This window comes from Ambystoma mexicanum, chromosome 7q, assembly GCF_040938575.1.
Source record: "Ambystoma mexicanum isolate Mex_15411 chromosome 7q, UKY_AmexF1_1, whole genome shotgun sequence".
Classification (NCBI taxonomy): domain Eukaryota; kingdom Metazoa; phylum Chordata; class Amphibia; order Caudata; family Ambystomatidae; genus Ambystoma; species Ambystoma mexicanum.
In genome coordinates this window covers 979967337-979986901 of record NC_090941.1, presented here as the reverse complement: position 1 = coordinate 979986901, position 19565 = coordinate 979967337, and the positions used below count along the sequence as shown (strand labels likewise).

General features: G+C 46.4%; 1 protein-coding gene across 2 annotated transcripts in view; it reads left to right on the top strand.

Moving 5' to 3' along the window:
• Positions 1 to 19565, top strand: part of FCHSD2 (FCH and double SH3 domains 2) — a 1767327-nt gene that overhangs the window by 626387 nt on the left and 1121375 nt on the right. For both annotated transcript variants that reach the window (XM_069640094.1, XM_069640093.1), the window contains exon 4: positions 642 to 718. In XM_069640094.1, the coding sequence (XP_069496195.1) occupies positions 642 to 718 (77 nt within the window). The remainder of the gene's footprint in view (positions 1 to 641; positions 719 to 19565) is intronic.

Here is a 19565-nt window from a genome sequence, read left to right as displayed (position 1 = left end):
TTTGATGTGAATGCATGACGTTTGGACTGAAAGTGCAGCGTCTTGTGTAGCTAAATGGTGTAAATGGCAGTGTATGCTTATAAGCCACTTCCTGCTATTCCTTCTGCACTTACGCTGCCACACTCACGGGGCCTGTGTCCAGTGTGTCATGCCGAAGTAAAGGGCGTGCCTAAGCAGGAACAAGGAAGGGCAAGGCATAGGTAGCATTTTATGTGCCTTTGTAATTGGGTTAATGCTTTTATTGGAGGATGTTAACATACCTGTGTAGTAAAATTCCGCTGTTAGCCAGATGCCATTCTTTTGGGGCAGTGACTCCTCCCTGAGCACTGAAACGAGCGCCGCTCACTTTATGTGCTTCAATGCCCTGTCTGGCAAAGTTGCTGCATTTGTATGGCTTTTTACAAGTACGCAAAGCGCTCCAAGAGTGCAGCGTTCGCACAGCATGAACAGGTTAATAGAAAACCATGTTGATTCAAATGCAGCGGATTTTGAATCCTTGATTCCTTACAGTGATGGACTGTTCCTTTACATAAGCTCATTCATTCTGTATGCATAGTGGAGGCGTTAATTCCCAGAGTACACCGCGCCCCTCGGTTTACGGCCTTGCAATGTTTGACTTGTGTTTTTTGTTTACATTTCAGGCGATTCAGAAACTGGCCAGCCAGTATCTCAAGAAGGATTGGCCAGGGATAAAGGCGGATGAAAGGGGCGATAATAGGTACGTAACACGTGGTGCTTTTGCATGGCTATTTAGAGTAATTGGCCAAAGTGGCAAGTTTCTGCGTGAGGGAAGGCGGCCCTTTCCTCAAGGCCATTAATTGTGTTTTCTGGAGCCCTGACACCTGCACTTTGCAACCAGGCTATTTTTAGCACGTGTTGAATGCGATGCCTGGAGAGTCACAGCAACTGTTCAGCCTCGGCAACGAGTGAATCGAAACTTAAAGCTGCAGAGCTGTCCAGGTTTTTTAGGTCGAGAAAAATAAAGTTGGTTGCTGAGGCCCTCTAAATGCCAGAACTGCTTATATGTTGTATTAAAGTACGCGAACCTACTAAAGAGCCTCACGCTCCACCTGCAGGGCAGTCCCAGAGTTTGAAGAGCATTTAAGGGGGATTGGCATGCTTGTGACCAGTATGAACGGCGTCTCCGTGCTTACTGACTTGGTTCTGTTACGGAACATTTATATTCCGCGAATGAGAAGGATGAGGACACAGGGCAGTCGGGACAACACTTTCTTTATTACTAATTGAATATATTTAGATAAATGAAATATGGGAAGGAGGGAGACAGTGCCCGTCGAGCCGCCGCGGCTCACAGCTGTTATCGTTTCAATACCTAATCCCCCGCACTATCGTGAGTGGGGGTTTAGATTCTATTAAAGACAAGGAGGCGAGTATTATGCCAACAATCTTTACTACTGCCATAAATAGCAGCAAGACATTTTTTAGGGTTTAACAGTAACTTTTTCATTAACAAAGAGAAAAACACAAAGTTCATAGGAACACAGTGAAATAACCCAGTCCAAGATGGGGGCTAGTCAACAGTCCAACATCCAATCAGGATGAACCCACACCCATAAATGTCCTTTACTCTAACAGCAACTCCTCTTCTGAAGCTGCAATGACGCTTTAACAGTAAAACATAACACAACCAAGTCCAACCAAAGAAACAATCCAGGTATCATCCAGGCGTAGACTCCGAATACCCTCTGCCGATGAAATCTCCCAAGGTGATCAACCCGAAGCTGAAAAAAGGAGACCGATGTTAAAACATGGGTGGGTGAGATAATGCTCGCCTCCTTGTCTTTAATAGAATCTAAACCCCCACTCACGATAGTGCGGGGGATTAGGTATTCTATGGCACGACAAGGAGGCTTATATTATGCAAGTTTAAAGCCCTTGCATCACATTGAAAACCACATGATCAATCCGTTTATGATAAAACGTCTTAAAAGTAGATTCCCTGGACCAGTCAGCTGCTTTAAGGATTTGCTCCAACCCTCCCCCAAGGAGAGCGGCCTTAGAGGCCATGGTGCCCCTAACGGAATGAGCTCCAAAATAAGAGATGTCAATACCAGACTCTCCCATCTAACCCACCTAGCCAGGGTAGCTGAGGACACAGCCTTATAAGGCCTACGATAGGAAATAAGCAGCTGAGAGGTACCTGGGGGACGAAAATCCACAGTTCTATCTTCAAAACATTTCAAACAATGGACCACACATAATTTAATATTTTCAGGAAATGCCGGATATGAAACAGAAGAAATCATACATTTAGTTCTCCTAGTAATAAAAAAGGTTACTCCCTGTGGCGAGAAGATCTTATTGTCCACATCCAGCGCTCTAATATCAGATACTCTCTTAATGGAGACCAGGCATAAGAGCATTGTTAACTTTGAAAAAAGCGTTTGCAGGGATAATTCCTGATTATGAGGCCACGATACAAACAAATTCAGAACCTTACTAACATCCCACAAAACTGAATACCTAGGTTTAGGGGGAACCTTAACCCTAATCGATTTAAGAGCCTTCCTGACCATGAAATGGTTACCCACTGGTTCTCCCTTAACCAGAACATGGCCAGCCGATATCGCCAACCTAAACCCATTAATTGTTCGATAGGCTTTACCTTCCTTAAACAATTCCACCAGAAAGTTTACTATGTCTACTGGAGGAGCAAAAACGGGATTGAGGTGTCTAACCAAACATCAGCTAACCCAGCGGCTCCATGCTGATGAATATCCTGCCTTGGTGGAGGCTGTCCAGGAATCCTTGATGACACCAATAGAGTCCTGTGAAAGATCTCTGAAGCATCAGGAAGAGCTGAAATCTTCCAAACCATAAGGGAAAGATGTCCCTGAAGGACCAGGTTGTGAGCGTGACCCAACGGGTCCGTCAGGAGCTGGGGATGAGACGGCAAGAGGCGAGGAAAGTCCACTGCCAGTTCTAGGAGAGCGGGAAACCAAACCTGAGAAGGCCAGAACGGGGTCACTATTACCAAGGAAGTTCGCTGCCTGCGCAGTTGTACCAGAGCCCTGACTATCATGGCGAAAGGAGGGAAAGCATAGGGAAGAGGACCTGACCAATCTTGGAGGAACGCATCGGTGGCCAGAGCCCGAGGGTCCGGTCTCCAACTGTAAAACCGAGGAACTTGACAATTGAGCCGGGAGGCATAAAGATCCATGTGAATGGGACCCCAAAGAGACTGAATCAATGCAAATACACCCCTATCCAGCATCCAGTCGCTGCTGTCCTGAAGGTAACGGGAATTCCAATCTGCCACCGAATTGTTTATCCCCGGAAGGTACTCTGCTTGAAGCAGAATGTTTCTGTCTAGGCAATAATGCCAGAACTCCTTTGCCAAATCTGCTAGAGCTTTCGAGCGGCCCCCCCCCCAGGTGGTTGATGTAATGAACCGCTGACACGTTGTCCATCCGAAGGAGGACACAGCAATTCCCCCTGATCCTTGAGCAGGCACTTGACCGCAAAGGAACCTGCTAGCAATTCTAGGCAGTTTATATGAAGCAGACTCTCCTGCTCCGACCATTTCCCCCCTGTGGAAATCTGACCTATTCTGGCCCCCCAACCGGATCTGCTGGCGTCTGACTCGAGAACCACATCCGGAGATGGCCCAAAAATCGCTCTGCCATTCCAGGCATTTATATGTTTGAGCCACCAAATTAGATCCAATCTGGCCTCCGGATCCAGCCTTACCTTGTGCGCATAAGACAGACTCCTGCGCAGGTGCCTTCCCTTGAGACGCTGAAGCGTCCCGTAATGCAGGGGTGCTGGAAAAATAGCCTGAATAGAGGCTGATAACATCCCTACTACCCTTGCTAACTGCCGAAGGGAAGCCATTCCCAGCCTGAGGATGAGGCAGATTTCTTTCCGAATCTTCAAAAGCCTGGAGTCTGGGAGAAGAACGATGCACTTTTTGGAATCGATATCGAAGCCCAGAAATTGGATACATTGAGTAGGACAAAATATGGACTTTTTTGCATTTAGAACAAACCCTAGATCCTGCAACAGGGAGATTGTCAGATCCAATTGACCCTGTAGAACCCAGAGATCCTGAGCTAAGAGAATAATGTCGTCCAGATAAATTGTACTCCTGATCCCCTTCGACCTGAGGAAAGCCATCACTGGTTTCATCAGTTTGGTGAAACACCACGATGACGGGCCGAATGGGAGAGAGGCGAATTGCCAAAGGCGACCCCCCCCCCCAATGGAACTGAAGGAACTCCTGGTGAGGGGGAAACACAGGGCCTACCAGATATGCATCTTTGAGATCCAACTTGACCATCCAATCCCCGAGAAGAAGTGTATCCCTCAGAAGATGAATGCTCTCCATTTTGAAATGATGCAAACCACAAAGGAGTTGAGGGCTCTGAGATTTATCACAGGGCGAAATCCCTCCTCGGGCTTCGGGACCAGAAAGATTGTGCTGAGGAATTGAGAAGCCCTGAAAGTGGCCGGGTCCACCGCACCTTTGAAAACCAGATCTTGGATCTCCGCATCCACCAACTTCTGCTTCTCTTGACTGAACACCAGATGTGAAGGGGGAAAGAGTTGACAGGGAGGGGAGTAGAACTCTATCTGAAACCCCCGAACTGTCTAACACCCAAGGATCTGCTGTGAGATTTTCGAATGATGAAGAAATCGCACCAACCTGCCCCCCAAACCTTTGTGGGAAGAAACACTTACGAGACAAGACAATACCTGGAGCGGATCTCGCTCTACTCGAACCTCTGCCACTCCGACCTCTATTGATTTCCTCTCTGGGGATAGAAGGTCGTCTGCGCTCCTCAAGCAGAGGAAGAATGATGGGCCCCTCTAGAGGCGTATTGCTGAGGTCTGGCAGAGCCCCTGAAGGAGGAACGGCCAAAGGAGCGGACTCTTCCTCGTCCGGCCTTATCAAAAATTCAGGGTGCAAAAACCTTTCTAATATTCGTTTGGGTCTTGTCTAAGGCCGTGAATGTGTGGATGTAAGCTGAAAGGTATTTTATAAATTTATCTCCAAAAAGGTTCCCTTGAGTTTTGGTACTAGCCTCCCCCTCCGCCATATACTGAAGTTTGGAATCAATGCGTCTTAGTAGTGCCTTGCGCCTCTCCTTGGAAATACTGGAATTAGCATTGGCGAGCAGGCAAATGGAGTGCTGCACCCAGTCTCTGAGCACTTCAACATCAATTTGCAACTCATGCATAGCCGCCTCTTCGAAAATTTGGGTCAAGGGCCCCAATATGTCCAAAAGTTTATCCTGACAGATCTTAAGAGCCCCATCCACACCCTTCTTAGGATCTTTACCCCTTTGGGACAGAAAGGCCACCATGGACTGATCAATGCTGGGGGTCACAGCCACCTTGTGCGGGATAACAGGTCGGGGGCATTCTGAATGAAGCTTACTCCTATCCTCATTGGGGAGAGCCCTCCTAATCCAATGGTGAAGGAAAGAGGATACTGCCTCAGAGGGATGCCACTCTGCCGACCTTGGGTGCTGAATGAGGGAAGGGTAAAAAAACAGGACCCCACTGTCATCTAACAATTGTTCTCCAACAGATTGTGACATTCCCGTAGCAGATACTTTCCTTTTTCTCCTCTTAGGAGGGGAATCTGAATCCTCTGAGGACTCAGGGGATGATAACGGGGTAGAAGTCACCCTAATAGGGGCGGAAGACTGGGACACTCCCTAACCAAACTTACGTTTTAAGGTCCTAAACGGGGAGTCCGGGGAAGAGGGGGAACTTAAAACTGGGCTTATTTGTAGTGCACTTTCTGGGGGCTATCGAAGGTCCCTGAATAGGACCCGGATGAAAATCGGAAATTTTATTAATTAGCCTGTCAAAGGCTGAGGTGAGGGTAGAGTTTAAATTCCCCAGAGCCAAACCCATGGAATCCTTTATCGCCTTTGAGACTGAAGGGGGTGGAATTACGGAAGCTTCCCCAAACCCCCTCATTACACCATCCTGGCTGGGCTTATCAGTTTTATTTGAAGCCACCCTAACCTGGGTACTGGCATCTACAGGAGGAACCCCATCAGTCCCCTTATTAGACTGCATTATCAATTGAAAAGAAAGTCCAGGGGAAACACTCACACACTCACACTCACTCTAAAGGGAAGGCCAAGCAGGCCTGACAAAAAATTCCACCTAAATTATGTGGAAACGTTAGAATGTGTGCAAACACATATAAACAACCAGCAGGTGCAGGTGAAACGGGTATAAGCAGGCACAACACAGAGGGAATGAATTGCCCTCACAATTCGCGTGTGCAACGCCGGACAGGGACTATGCAATGCCTGAGGCAGAATATATATAAGCGACGCCTAGCAGGCGCGAACGCTGTGCTCATAAAACAGCCTCTTTCACATGAGGCGTGACTGCGCCACCCCTTCATAACGCTCGGAAGCCAGCTGAATGAAAGTATATTCAAATAAACACACGCGCCGAGCAGGCGTGAACCATGAACGCTGGATTAGGAGGCGCGAGCAGCGTAACTGTGGCACCTCCCTCGCCGAGCAGGCGAGGTTAGATGATAATGTTGGGAGAGGAGGGGCAGGAGGCAGGCAGGGGCCGCCTCGAGGCGTGCCTGAGTCGGAGTAGAACGCCTCACGCCGAGCGGCCGCCACAAGAAACAAAATAATGAACGTTCGAATTAGCAAACGCTAAAGTATCTTAATACACAATGGACCAAATCAACAATGTAACGCTAAACCCCCCCTTCACATGAAGAAAGGACGAGCGTGTAACAAAGGACTTATCTTGTGCGTCAGCAGCAAAGAAAGAGGAGTTGCTGTTAGAGTAAAGGACATTTATGTGTGTGGGTTCATCCTGATTGGATGTTGGACTGTTGACTAGCCCCCATCTAGGACTGGGTTATTTCACTGTGTTCCTATGAACTTTGTGTTTTTCTCTTTGTTAATGAAAAAGTTACTGTTAAACAAAAAATGTTTCTTGCTGCTATTTATGTCAGTAGTAAAGATTGTTGGCATAATATGAGCCTCCTTGTCGTACCATAGAATCCGTGTTTGGATTCCATGATGTAATAAAATTCTGATACGCTACAGGGCACAGAAAGTTGACAGCACAGACAACAGCTGTACCTATATATAAGTACAGATGCTACACATCACCCTTCCTTTATAATGTAACACACAAAAAAAACAAAATATATAAAGCTGAACTAATAAATGTGGGAAAATGATGACGGTTCAAACAGTCCTCCATATGTCTTGGTCTTCGATATGTTCTTCCCCACTTGGACTTGCAAGCAGTGTCTCTGACGGAAGCTGGCAAGGAAATTACTTCAGATCTGTTAGAAACATCTTTTTCCACATTCTTCCCCCTCGATGCCTTTCCTTGATACACTTCTCTCTCACTGGTCTCATTCAGACACCTAGCAACATCCTCACCTCTACTGACATATGAGCGTTTGCTGTCACCACATACCCAAACTCTCTCCACATTCCATATCCTTCCATCCTCCGTTCTAACAGAGTGTTTGAAAGCTTCCACAAACTTGATAGGTCTCAACCATCTACACGGGCCTTCTCTGAGGGCGGGAGGAAGATTCACTCTAACCATTTTTCCCACCACTGTATCTTTGTCAAACTTGCTCATGGCCTTTTTTCATCATAAGTAGCTTTGTTCTTCAACTGGATATTTCTGATCTTATTACATACAACACCAAAATCCTTTATGACTCCATTATCTTTGTTATCCAACCATAGAGGTGCCAATTTGGTGTTAGCCTTCCTCCCTCTGCTTAACTCAAAAGGAGAAAGACCAGTGGTGGAATGCGGTGTGAACCGATGCGCCACTACTCTCTCCTTAACAGCTTTTTCCCAATTTATCCCATTAGACCAAGCCAATCTAATAGTCTGCTTCAACACTTTGTTAAAACGTTCTACTGTTCCATTGGTCTGTGGGTGATAAATTGCACTCCTTTTGTGTGTAATAGAGTACTTACTGCAAAACTCCGCCATCTCTTTAGATCTGAATTGGGTACCTTTGTCCGTCATGACACTCCCTGGATACCTTTTTCGCTCCCAAATATCCGAGAGAAAATCAACCACAATTTTCCCTGTCATATTGGGTGCAATCAACACTTCGACCCATCTAGTAAGCAGATCAATTAACACTAGGCAACATTTTTGTACACCATCACTACACACAGGGCCTAACTCATCCATGCCAAGATCTTTCCATACTTTGCTTGGAATTTCGGTCACCACCATAGGTTGTTTCACACCCACACAAGACTGTTAACCATTACTGCAAAGGATACAATCCCTGATGTAACGCTCTATTTGCAAGTCACATCCGGGCCACCAGAAGTCGTTCATTATCCTTTGTTTAGTATATGTAGTTCATCAGCAACAAACCAATAGTCCATAAGGTCCTTCTTTTCAAATATTGGTTTGCTCCATGGACTCTGACTGCTGATTATTTCCTTGAGACATCCTAGTATTTTGTCATCCTTTTCAGCTTCACTCCATTCCAACCTTGAACTGGATGCTGCCTCTTTATTCAAAACATTCTCCATATTGTCATCGTCATCCACTACTTCAGATATATCAGTAAGTCGAGAGAAGCAGTCAGCAGTGATATTCTTAACACCAGGTACATAATGCATGGTGCATATTATATTCCTGAAGGAGCATAACACAACTCCTGATACGATTGGACACCTTGTCCAGCCCCTTGGACATGATGACATGAACCAGGGGCTTGTGGTCTGTGCGGAACTCCACTTCACCACCCCAAATGTAGCTCCTACATTTTTCTGCCACCCATTTTATCGCCAAAGCCTCTTTTTCGATGGCATACGATTTCTCAGCCCCTTTGAGTAGTCTTGATGTGAATGCAATTACTACCTCTCGGCCTTTATGTTCCTGTGTAATGACAGCTCCTAGATCAATATTACTGGCATCGGTTGTAATGATGGTTTTACTATTGCTACTGACATTTTTTAAAGCAGGATCTATTGCAGCTTTAATAAATTCAAACTTTCTTGCATTCATCATTCCATTCGAAAACATTTTTCTTGAGCACTTCACGTAATGGAGCTGTGTGTACAGCGATATCGCGGACAAACTTAGAATAGTATTCTGCCATACCAATGAATGTACGTATTTCTTCATTATTAGATGGTCTGGGCATCCTTTTTATAGCGTTCACTAATTGTGCCTTAGGTGATATACCATCCGCAGAAATCTTGTGTCCTAAATATTCAATTTCTGAACAATTGATTTTACATGTGTCCTTGCTCAGCGTCATTCCAGCTTCATATAACTTTTTACACACAAACCTCAATCTTTCATCGTGGATCTTTTGACTGTCGGCATATATTAAGATGTCATCCTGAAAACATATTACTCCTGGTACTCTCTTGAAGAGATTGTGCATTCATTTTTGAAAAACCGATGCCGCAGCCACCAGTCCAAATGGCGTCCTCTTAAATGGATATAACCCATCGGGTGTAATAAAGGCTGTGAGATGCCTGGAGCGTCTGTGTAAATCAACTCCTGTATGTTAGGAAGAGGATGTCTGTCAGGGACAACACACTTGTTCAACTCCCGCATATCCACACGCATTCGAAGTTTGCCTGACGTCTTCCTGAGAACTACTAAGGGCGAGACCCATTCGCTGACATCTATACCTTCAATGATTCCTTGACTTTCCATCATCTTGATCTCTTTTTTGACCTCGTCTTGCATCGATAACGGTACACTTCTTAACTTCTGGGCCACTGGAGTATGATTAGGTTTTAACTGTATTTCATGTACATAACCACGCAGACATCCGACCCCACTACAGAATACTGCTTCCATGGCATCATTGGTGGCGCACTTCCTTACGATGAGATTATGCTTATGTTTGTTCCATCATTCTCGATTGCAAAAACGGATTCCTCCGCAATAGTCTGTTTTCACTTGTAGTTTGCTTTGGTGAGTTCAGCTCAAAAGGGGTGTTTTGCCTACACTGGTGATGTAGAGTTTTCATTTAGCTTTTCTACCCTTGAACATTAGCTTTCCCCAGAGCCAACCTATCGTCTCGATCTTTACACCACCATAGGCTCTGGGTATGATATCGATTTCGTGTAAATACTCATGTTTCTTCTATCCCATAGTTGCTGCGGTATCAATGTATATTTCGCACCCGTATCAATCATCATGTTCATTTCTATTCCATCAACTGAAACAGTGGCTTTAGGGCTCTCTAAGACTTTCTCAGCATCATCATCTGTTATAACAAATACACTCTCTTCACCTTCTTCTCTGTCACTGTGATCACTGTCTGAATTTCCCCCTATCCAATTAGTGGACGTATTGCGAAATCTGCAGCACTTGGAATAATGCCCCTTCCCTTTACATCTGCTGCATAGGATTTTTATCGCTCGGCACTCAGGTCGTCGGCCCAATGATTGATGCTGTCACACCTGTAACATCTCCCTTGATGCCTCTTCCTTGAATACGTGACTTGTTCATTGGAACTGTCTCTCCTGGTGTAGGTATTGAAGCCACCTTTTTGATTAATTTTGTACTTCCCTCTGTCATATTGTGGTGGTTGATGTGGTCTACTAGATACTTTCTTTCTGAAGCATTGTTAACCATGTAAATTGATTCATTATCTTCAGTAATATTGCACAAAACCTTGGCAGTTCTCATGTTATTAGTCTCTATTTGGACAGATTTCATCTTGTTCTCCAACTCCTTTATACACTTCCATGTGTTCCACTTCTTTCGCTACTCTTAGTACAACATCAAGTGGGGGATCGTTCTCTGACCAAAGTTTCTCTCTTACTTTTGCACTCCTGCACTCCAACATAAACTGGTCTCTTAGTCTTTCCTCCAGTTGATCATTGAAATTACATGTCTTGGCAAGTTTCCTTAAAGCAGTAATACATTTCTTGACAGTTTCTCCCTCCTCTTGTGTCCTCTTGCCAAACTTATAACGTTCCAAAATGATGCTCACCTTCTTCTCATAATGTTTATCTATTTTTTTGACTGTACGTTCATATTCATTGATATTCACATCTTCATCAGCTGGGAGTTCTGGTAATGATTCATACTTTTCTTGGCCAGTGGACCCAAACAGTGCAGCAATAGTGACTTTCTCTTTTCCGCACTACAATTCGGACCACAAACCACACCTGCATAGGATTCAAACAAACGGATCCACCTCTTCCAAGGTGTGGTGGGCTCACTGGCATCAGGCATGAAGAATATGGGAGAAGGAACACTGCTAAACGCCATAGTTCCTTATGAGATCAGCAATGTGACTTAGTTTCATAGATGAGGTGACAGTATTATGAAATGTTCATATGCTCGCTGTGGCACCCCAATTCCACTTGTATACACTTGTATGACACCAGTCAGTACATATATGTGTGTAGGAGGATTGAAATGTGCACTTGTCTAATTATTAAGCATCCAGTAGATGGTATCTCTGGAGGGTATCAGTTGTTGAATGCATACAATTGCACAAAAATTTCGATCAAAATGCTATCTGCTTCATTCGCTATTGCCAGAACGACATTAATGTATGTGTACAGCTTTAAGAGAATCTATCACTCCGTGAATGCTGATTAAGAATCCCTGAATTGACATTAATGCGTTTCTATGTCTTTAAGACGTTCTCACTGATAGATCTGGTATTCATATGCATTCAGTGAAACACGCATGCGCGATTCTGCTCAAGGAAGTGGAAGGGGTGTGAAATCAGTAATACGATTTGACAGTGCATCTGTTTATCTGAAAAATGATGTTTGGAGTAGCTACCGCGCTCCGATTGGGTGGAGACCAGGCACAACAAAAGGTACGTTACCGTTAGCTGATTCTTTCGTCTGGGGCCGCTACAATGCTCGGGCGTGAGCGGGGCGGCCTCGCAGCTGAGCTGGCAAGTAATGAAGTTGGCTGCTGAGGGCCCTCTAAATGCCAGATCTGCTTATATGTTGTATTAAGTTACGCAAACCTACTAAAGAGCCTCACGCTCCACCTGGAGGGCAGTCCCAGAGTTTGAAGAGCATTGAAGGGGGATTGGCACGCTTGTGACCAGTATGAACGGCGTCTCCGTGCTTACTGACTTGGTTCTGTTTGTTATGTTACGGAACATTTATACCACGCATGCCACCACCACTGGAGGGGCGTTATGGTGCCAAAGCTTGCCTGGGCTGGGACGCATGGTGTCTCCGCCAGGGGTGAATGAATCAATCAGACGTTTTTCGGTGGGAGAAGTGGGTAAATGGGAAGAGAAAGAAAGACGGGAGATGAGAAAGGACATGAAACATTGGGAGATGTTGGGATATGATTATGAAAGTATGAATATGATTGGGTGCATCAGGTAGATCAGGAGAGGCAATTGAGGCCTGCTCTGGAGGTTTGTGTAGTATTGGTAAACCACGTGTACCAGTATGTTACTACAATCAACTAGGTAGTCTATGCATGGTTGTTCCATGGATTCAAGATGCGATTGTGTGAACCCTCGCTATATACAGGCCTTAATCAGATGGCACGTATAAAACATCCACAGCTGCCACAGGGAGGAAGATCTGGAGGTGGCAAGCCAGTTTATAGAGATGACAGGACCAAGAGCTGGTCATAGAGGAGACACGAGGAGAGAGGGAGCCTGGAAAATAAAGACAATAGTGGTTGCCCCAAGGGCCTAATCCACTTGGTTCCTTAGATTGGCACGCGTTTTAACATTTTATAAACAAATCCTCAAGTATACAACACAGAACAGCTCCACAGTAAACACAGGCGGCATAGTGCACCAGCTCAAGTGTAAATTGACTTGGAGGAAAGCTCAGCTGTGAGAGGCGAGGACCGGCGTACCTAGACCCTTAATCTCTCAGAGTTGTATCCCCATTTGGGGGCGTACTCGGCCTTCATCTTGTCTTTCCGATACATAGTGCCTCCTAGGAGTTCCATAGAGTTCTGTCCTATCCACATTATATTTTATGGTGTATGTCCCATTGCTGGCTGATGTTCTCTGGAGGCAGGTATGGCCTGCAGTGCCATCTGCATGTTGATGGCACTGGGTCTGTTTTTTTTTTTCCAGGCATGCTTGAGTCGGTGAGCCTAGTCAATATAGAAATAATGATTATGGGTCTGAAAAGATGACTGTGTTTGGTCAAAAAGAGTGTGCGCTCCCATTGTTGAAAGGTGTGCGGACACTGCCTGGTCCTCATATGAGAAATCTCTGCCTCTCGTTTTACACAGCTTCAGCATGCATGCGCAAGGTGAAGTAGTTGTTTAAGGTGGGGCATTTTTATCTCTGGACTGTCATAGGCTTACATTTTGTCACGTGAACAGTGGACCATCAAATTATTGGTCTGGTTTTAATCTTTTATGCAGTAATGGGCTGTATCCTAAGGTGCCATGTCCGTAACTCTAAAAGTATAGCTGGAGCAGAATGTTGTCTCTGATGCTATGACGGATTGTTCAAGTTTATCACAGATAATTTGCTCGATTTGCACTTGGTACCAAAAGGATTTCGAGAGAAGCACACGCTGTCCCATATGGACACCATATTTGAAGGCATGTGTGGTTCACCAAAAAGTGGCTGTGCGTGAGCTTAAGATCCTCATAAAGGCTGCACTCACTCTGTCAGGGGTGTTTCATCTGATTCTGAGGGGGAAGCACCTTCTTGAGGGAAGATTCGGAGGTGCAGAATGTTGTGTCCCTCTACCCTGCTCAGGGCGAGCTGCAAGATATTTATTTGGTTTGACCTTTGTGAGACAGGCATGTTATGTTATCAGAATTTGTATTGCGCACGGTCACAAAGGGCATCATGGCGCGGAGGACACAATCAGCAGAAAGGGGTTTTAAAAGATGGCGAAAATGGAAGTAGTTCTCAACCTACCTGAGAGCAACGGGTAGGTTATTCCATAGTTTAGCCTCAGAGACTGAGAAGGCGTGACCACCAGTTCTTAAACAGTGGAATTTGGGGATAGCCACTAAATGTGCGGCTGCGGAACGAAAGGCTCGACCCCGCACATAGAGCTGAAACTTATCCTGAAGCTATTCCTCACCCTGATGGTAAAATGTTTTGTGCACCAGACACAGAGACGTACATTCAATCCTTTTAGGTACTGTAGCCAGTGAAGGGAATGGAGCACAGGGCTGATGTGTGACCCATAAGAGGTAGAGGTGGCTAGCCTAGCTGCCAGATTTTGAAGGCGTTGTAGTCGAGGAATTAGACCAAGAGGCTGAGCCAGATACAAGGCATCTCGACTAGTAACGATAGAGGCCACAACCCGGGGACGAAGATGGGTAGGTGGGTACGGTAGTACTCCACGGAGTACACCTAGAAAGAAGTGCACAGATTTGCAGACCTAGAGAGTGAGGCAGAGAGGTAAACCGCCCAGATTCGTAACCACCATCACTGGGGTAGGAAAGACACCAAAAGCTATGGGCCAAAAGAAAGAAGACTAAGAAGCAGAGTCAGGGGAAGAACCCACCACCATGATCTCAGTCTTGTTCCTGTTAAGTTTCAGCCCATTGCTGTTCATCCAGCCCCTCACGGCCAGTAGGCACTCCCATAGCCAGGAGGACACCTCAGACTGGTCAAGATCTAAATGGACCAAAAAAGTTGACACTGAATAAGACGCGGTTTCCTTCATTGACAAGATATGTTTCTGATATCAACAGTCATTTTGGGTCTGTTTTACTTCCGACCCTGCCGTCGTCTGGCATGCACGTTGAAGATTAACTCTTTTGCAACCAGTTGTATTATTGCCATGATATCACAAGATTTCTGCATCCTAACAGCAGCAAGTACATGACTCATGTTCGAGCAGTTTGTCAAGGATGTAGTTGACAAGTGGATTCATTAATTTGTCTTGAAAAAGACTGATGAGGTCGAAACAAGTGTCAGCATAGTTTTTGTTTACAAAAGACAGTGGAATAAACATTGATCATCTAACTCACCTATGTTGATCAGTATTGTAACATTATCTACTTTGTCCATGTACATGGGCTGATATTAACAATCTTGTTATTTGCAAACTCACTAATAGGTGACGTGTACAGCTAACAAGATTCCCCCTGTCACAGCCGTCCGCGGCCTAGATGGGCACAGATGGGTTTGACTTTTGCTCGACTTTGGCGTGCAAGCCCCCTTCCCGCTGCGCCCCACTGATGCGCTTCCGGTGCACCTCTGGAAAGAAACACATATCGCAGTAGTCTGGTCCCTCCCACTGCTAAGCAGGGAAGAAAGACTTGCAGTCCCTCTGTGCGTGCTAGGAAGAAAAGAAAGACCGCCTGCTACCAGGCACAAGCCCTGGAAGGTATGGGAAGGGAAGCCAGGCACCTTCCTGCTGGCAAGCCAGCTACAAGGAAAGTAGCACTAATAGTTAAAACAATAATTATAAACAAAAAAGTTATGGTATAACGTTATTAAAAAAACAGGCGTCCAGTCACCCGCCTGCCTCACTTGTCGAGAAATGAAAGGAAAATAATAAAAAGTGCAACAGTAATGGGGCAACAGAATATGTGCACGGCAAACAAAAACAACAAACCGACTGGTATCCCAGCCCTACCAGATGTCCCAAGAGAGACACAGACTCAAAGGTGAGTAACAGTTTGAAAACCTTTATTGAAGATCGTTGTTTGGTTGGTGTAATGCCTAACTGGCCCTCACTCGAAGGGGTTTGTTCCCTCAACTGATGTTTCTAAGGGTTGTCGATGTCTAAGTCCAAAACCAAAACCAAAATCCGTCTGTCTAAAAACCTATGCTTGCCCTCACTCTTAGATGAAATGTGATCAGGATCTTCTTAAAGGAAAACAATGGTGGCTCAAAAGAAATTGTAAACCAAGACTGGTTTCAGGTAGTCTTACCATCAGGTGTAGCTCTGCCAGTTTAAAAAAGAATCAAACTTAAAAGGGTTGTCCTCGGACCCTTCCACATAGGGCTCTTGCAGTAAGTCAATAAAGTTCCAAATGTCACTGGGTGTCTTGGGGTTCCCTTCCCCAAGCTTCGCTCCTTCTAGTTCCACACAAAAATATACTGTTCATTTTAGGCCTCACAGCGTTCCCTTCCCCAAGTCTAGGCATCTTCAGCAGGGTTCAAAAGGCCTTTGTGGGCCTCTCAGGGATCCCTTCCCCAAACTCATGCCCCACTGGTCTCAAATAAAAGTTCACCTTGGTAGGATGCACCTTTTAACACATTTCTTTCATGGGGCAGTGTTAGACCTTCGGAAACGCCGGGCTTTTTGCTACTCCTCTGCGCGACCACTGGCCCGTGTAAGGATGGCATGGTATCAAAGGAAGACAGACACAGTTCAAGGGTGTTTATTGAACTTTATCAAGGGTGTGATAAACGCCTATCTAAACCTAAATCTAAGATGAGAGCAAGCTACTACCATCAAATAGTAATAATGCAGTTCTAGTGGATTCTCTTCAAATAAAAAGGGGCCTATACTAAAAAACCTATTGCCAATCATTACCGCGAAGTTACAAATAGTGTGGCGGTAATGTTCATGAAAAAGAAATAAGTGTTCACAAAATAAGTCAGGATGTTCAGGCCGTTGGCCTTCCTTCCCCACGTTTTTAGCACGGGACAAGGCGGTTTACTCGAGCATAGCACGCTCTTGGGCTTCTTCGGCATGAGAACAGAGTTCCATTTGTCAACATCAGGGCCTTCTGTGCCCAACTCTCTTCCGTTCAGTGTCTCTTGATTCAAATGACCTGATGTACCAAAAGCAACGAAAAAAAGTTCCTTACCAAATATTCAAGTCGGGCAGGTCACTCTTTACCCTGGATTCTGAGCCGGGCTCAGACCAATTTTAGTTTGCAGGCATCCCTCAGTCGGGTTCACATTTTCCACAGCAATATCTTACGGGTGACTCACGGTTCACCGCAGATCCCCCTCTTTCGGGCTCAGATCCCCTTTTATACAAGTAGTCTCACTCAGCCGGGCTCAGACCAATATCAGTTTGTAGGCTATTGAAGCGTTTCAAATGTGCACAGGATTTAACTTGACCCGCTGCTGAACCACTTTGATTTCACAGTTCAGTAATTCTGAAATGCTCAGTTGGATACCAAACAGAGACCTTCGAGTGAGTACCCATGTGGCGCCGGACCACTCTGTATCTGGCACCTATTTCAGTTTCATAAAGTTTAATCGCATATGCCTCTTATTTCTCTTCCACCTTTCTTTACATTTGCTTGTGCATCCTTGCAGCTTCTTTCACTCTTTGCACTTTGCTTGTGCACAATTACACCTTCTTTCACTATTTCCACTTTGCTTCTGCCAACTACCACCTTCTTTTTCCTTCTTTCGGGTCGCTCATACCAACATTCCTGTTTTGGGTTCCTTCCACCCTCTTTCTTGCTTTTGGGTCGCTCGCACCTTCTTTCTCGCTTTTGGGTCGCTCAAGCCCTCTTTCCCTTCTTTCTTAGTCTTTGCACCACCAGTGCAATGTTTCTCTGGCTTTTCTTACTTTCTTTCTGCTTTCCGATTAACACATTGCTCGCCGGGGGCGTGGCCTGAGCTCATGGAGTAAGGTCGCGACTGATCGCAGCTCCCGCCGAGATCCTGAACACATCCTTAATAATTGCTGTGAACAGTGTTCCTAACAAGGAACAGATCAAATTACACAGGAACCGATGCCCTAGCCCCGGCTCGAAGAACCGGGAAAAATCGGAAATCTCTTTGTGGAGAAAAAGCTGGTGAAACGGGAGCCCGGAGTGGCCAAGATGGCAAAAGAAACCGAGGCTCAGCAGTAGAGTAGAGTAGGGGAGGGGCCGAAGGACCGCTGCAGAGAGAGAGAGGCTGCCTGGGAGCTACAACACAGCGACTGCACGTACGGCAGACGGAGGAGACGGACAAAGCTTGCAAATAGGTGCCCCTATTGAGACTGCCTCGAGTGAAGGAGTACTGCAGCAAATCAATCGGGCCGGGAGAGGTCCTGCAGACGCGTGAAGCCAGGAGGACTTGCACGGCCACAGTGCCGCATGGACATGGGGCTGTGACGCAGCACTTGCAAGGTGCTAACGGAGCGATCGTAGCTTGGAGGAGGCACTGGTGCGGTGAGCTATGCCGTGAGATACGCCGTGAGATACGGCGACCCAAAGCGGGAAGCAATGAGCTGCAGGAGCAGAGGAGCAGCGTGGCAAGCCGGACAGGTGGCGGCCTAAACTGGAGGAGGACAAGTAAGCACAGCCGTAATAAAGGTGGCACAGGCTCCACAACGAGACCCTCAGCCGGGGACAGGAACCTGGACTGAAAGGGCATCGGTGTGGAGCTCCCTCGCTGCACATCAGCGCCCCATCCCAAACGGGAGAGACACAGAGGAGGCAGCAGCTGAGGTTCCGGCGAGGGACCCAAAGAGTGGAACAAGCAGACTGTGGCCATGCTACGGAGGAGGCGCTGGACAAGGCGGCAGACAACTATCAACACTGAAGGTAGGCTAACAAGTGGGCTGCTACCTGGTAACTGCCGATTGAGTAGCCGAGGGCTACAATGACACTGCTATTCGGGCACAGTAAATACATACACAAAAAGTGGACCCAAGGGCAGGGGACCATATTGAGGGATTAACAGCACGCAAACGCAGGGAGGTGGCAACCCTAATACAGTGAAGCTTTGGGTATGGTGGCCACTGGGGGGTGACACCTGTGGAAATTATAGCAACAGAGCAACAAACTGCACCGCTTGAAGAGGGGAGGATCAGGGCCAGGAGCCAAGGGGGCCTCTACTACGCCGTGTAGGCGGATCTACAAACTAAGTGCCCTGCACGACTATTGCCAGTGAAGCGGTGGACACAGCATAGAACCTGCATGGTACGCAGCCCACCAAGTCTCACCAGAGGTGAGGAAAGCAAGAGTGGGAAACAGCGACGCACACAGCATAATGCAGTTGTGGCACTGCCCTGAAGATGCTTCCTGAGCAGGCAGCGAGTCCAACATGGCACGGACCGGGGGAAAGTTACACTCATAAGGTATTGTGATGCCCAGCCATAGGAAGCCACATGTTCCCTACTGAGGCAACCATAGTGCAGCCCCACAACCGCTGCTGAGACATACCCATAGACAGTAACAACACCTGGTCTGCAGACAGATAATGCCCTGACCCCACGCAGCTCACCTACGGTGCACTGATTGGAAACAAGGAGCAGATTTAAGGTCCAACAACTGGAGAGTTCTGCATAGGGGCCACTGACTTGTTTTGTGGACCCTAGCCCATGCAAGGACTGGAGTCCATGAAGGGACGGGAAAGCTAATAAGCCAAAAGCAACCAACGAACTGCCACATTGCTGATAATGCAGAAATGCCCTCATCTAAAGCCAAAAAGGACCCCACAATCATGGACTCCTTCAATGCAGCTAAATCTAAAGGGCAGCCACAGAGCAACGCAACGACCGGTTCAGCCGAAAGGAAGAGGCTGGAACCATGAAAAATCAGGTGTTGGATGCGATGGCAGCCTTGAGAGCCTTCATAGACCCTAAAATAAAGGAGGTTAGGTCTGACATGCAATTAATGCGGCAAGGTGTCCGCAACCTAACAGAAAGGGTTACGAATACGGAGATGGAACTCAAAGAATTAGGAGAAATGAGGCACTAGGAG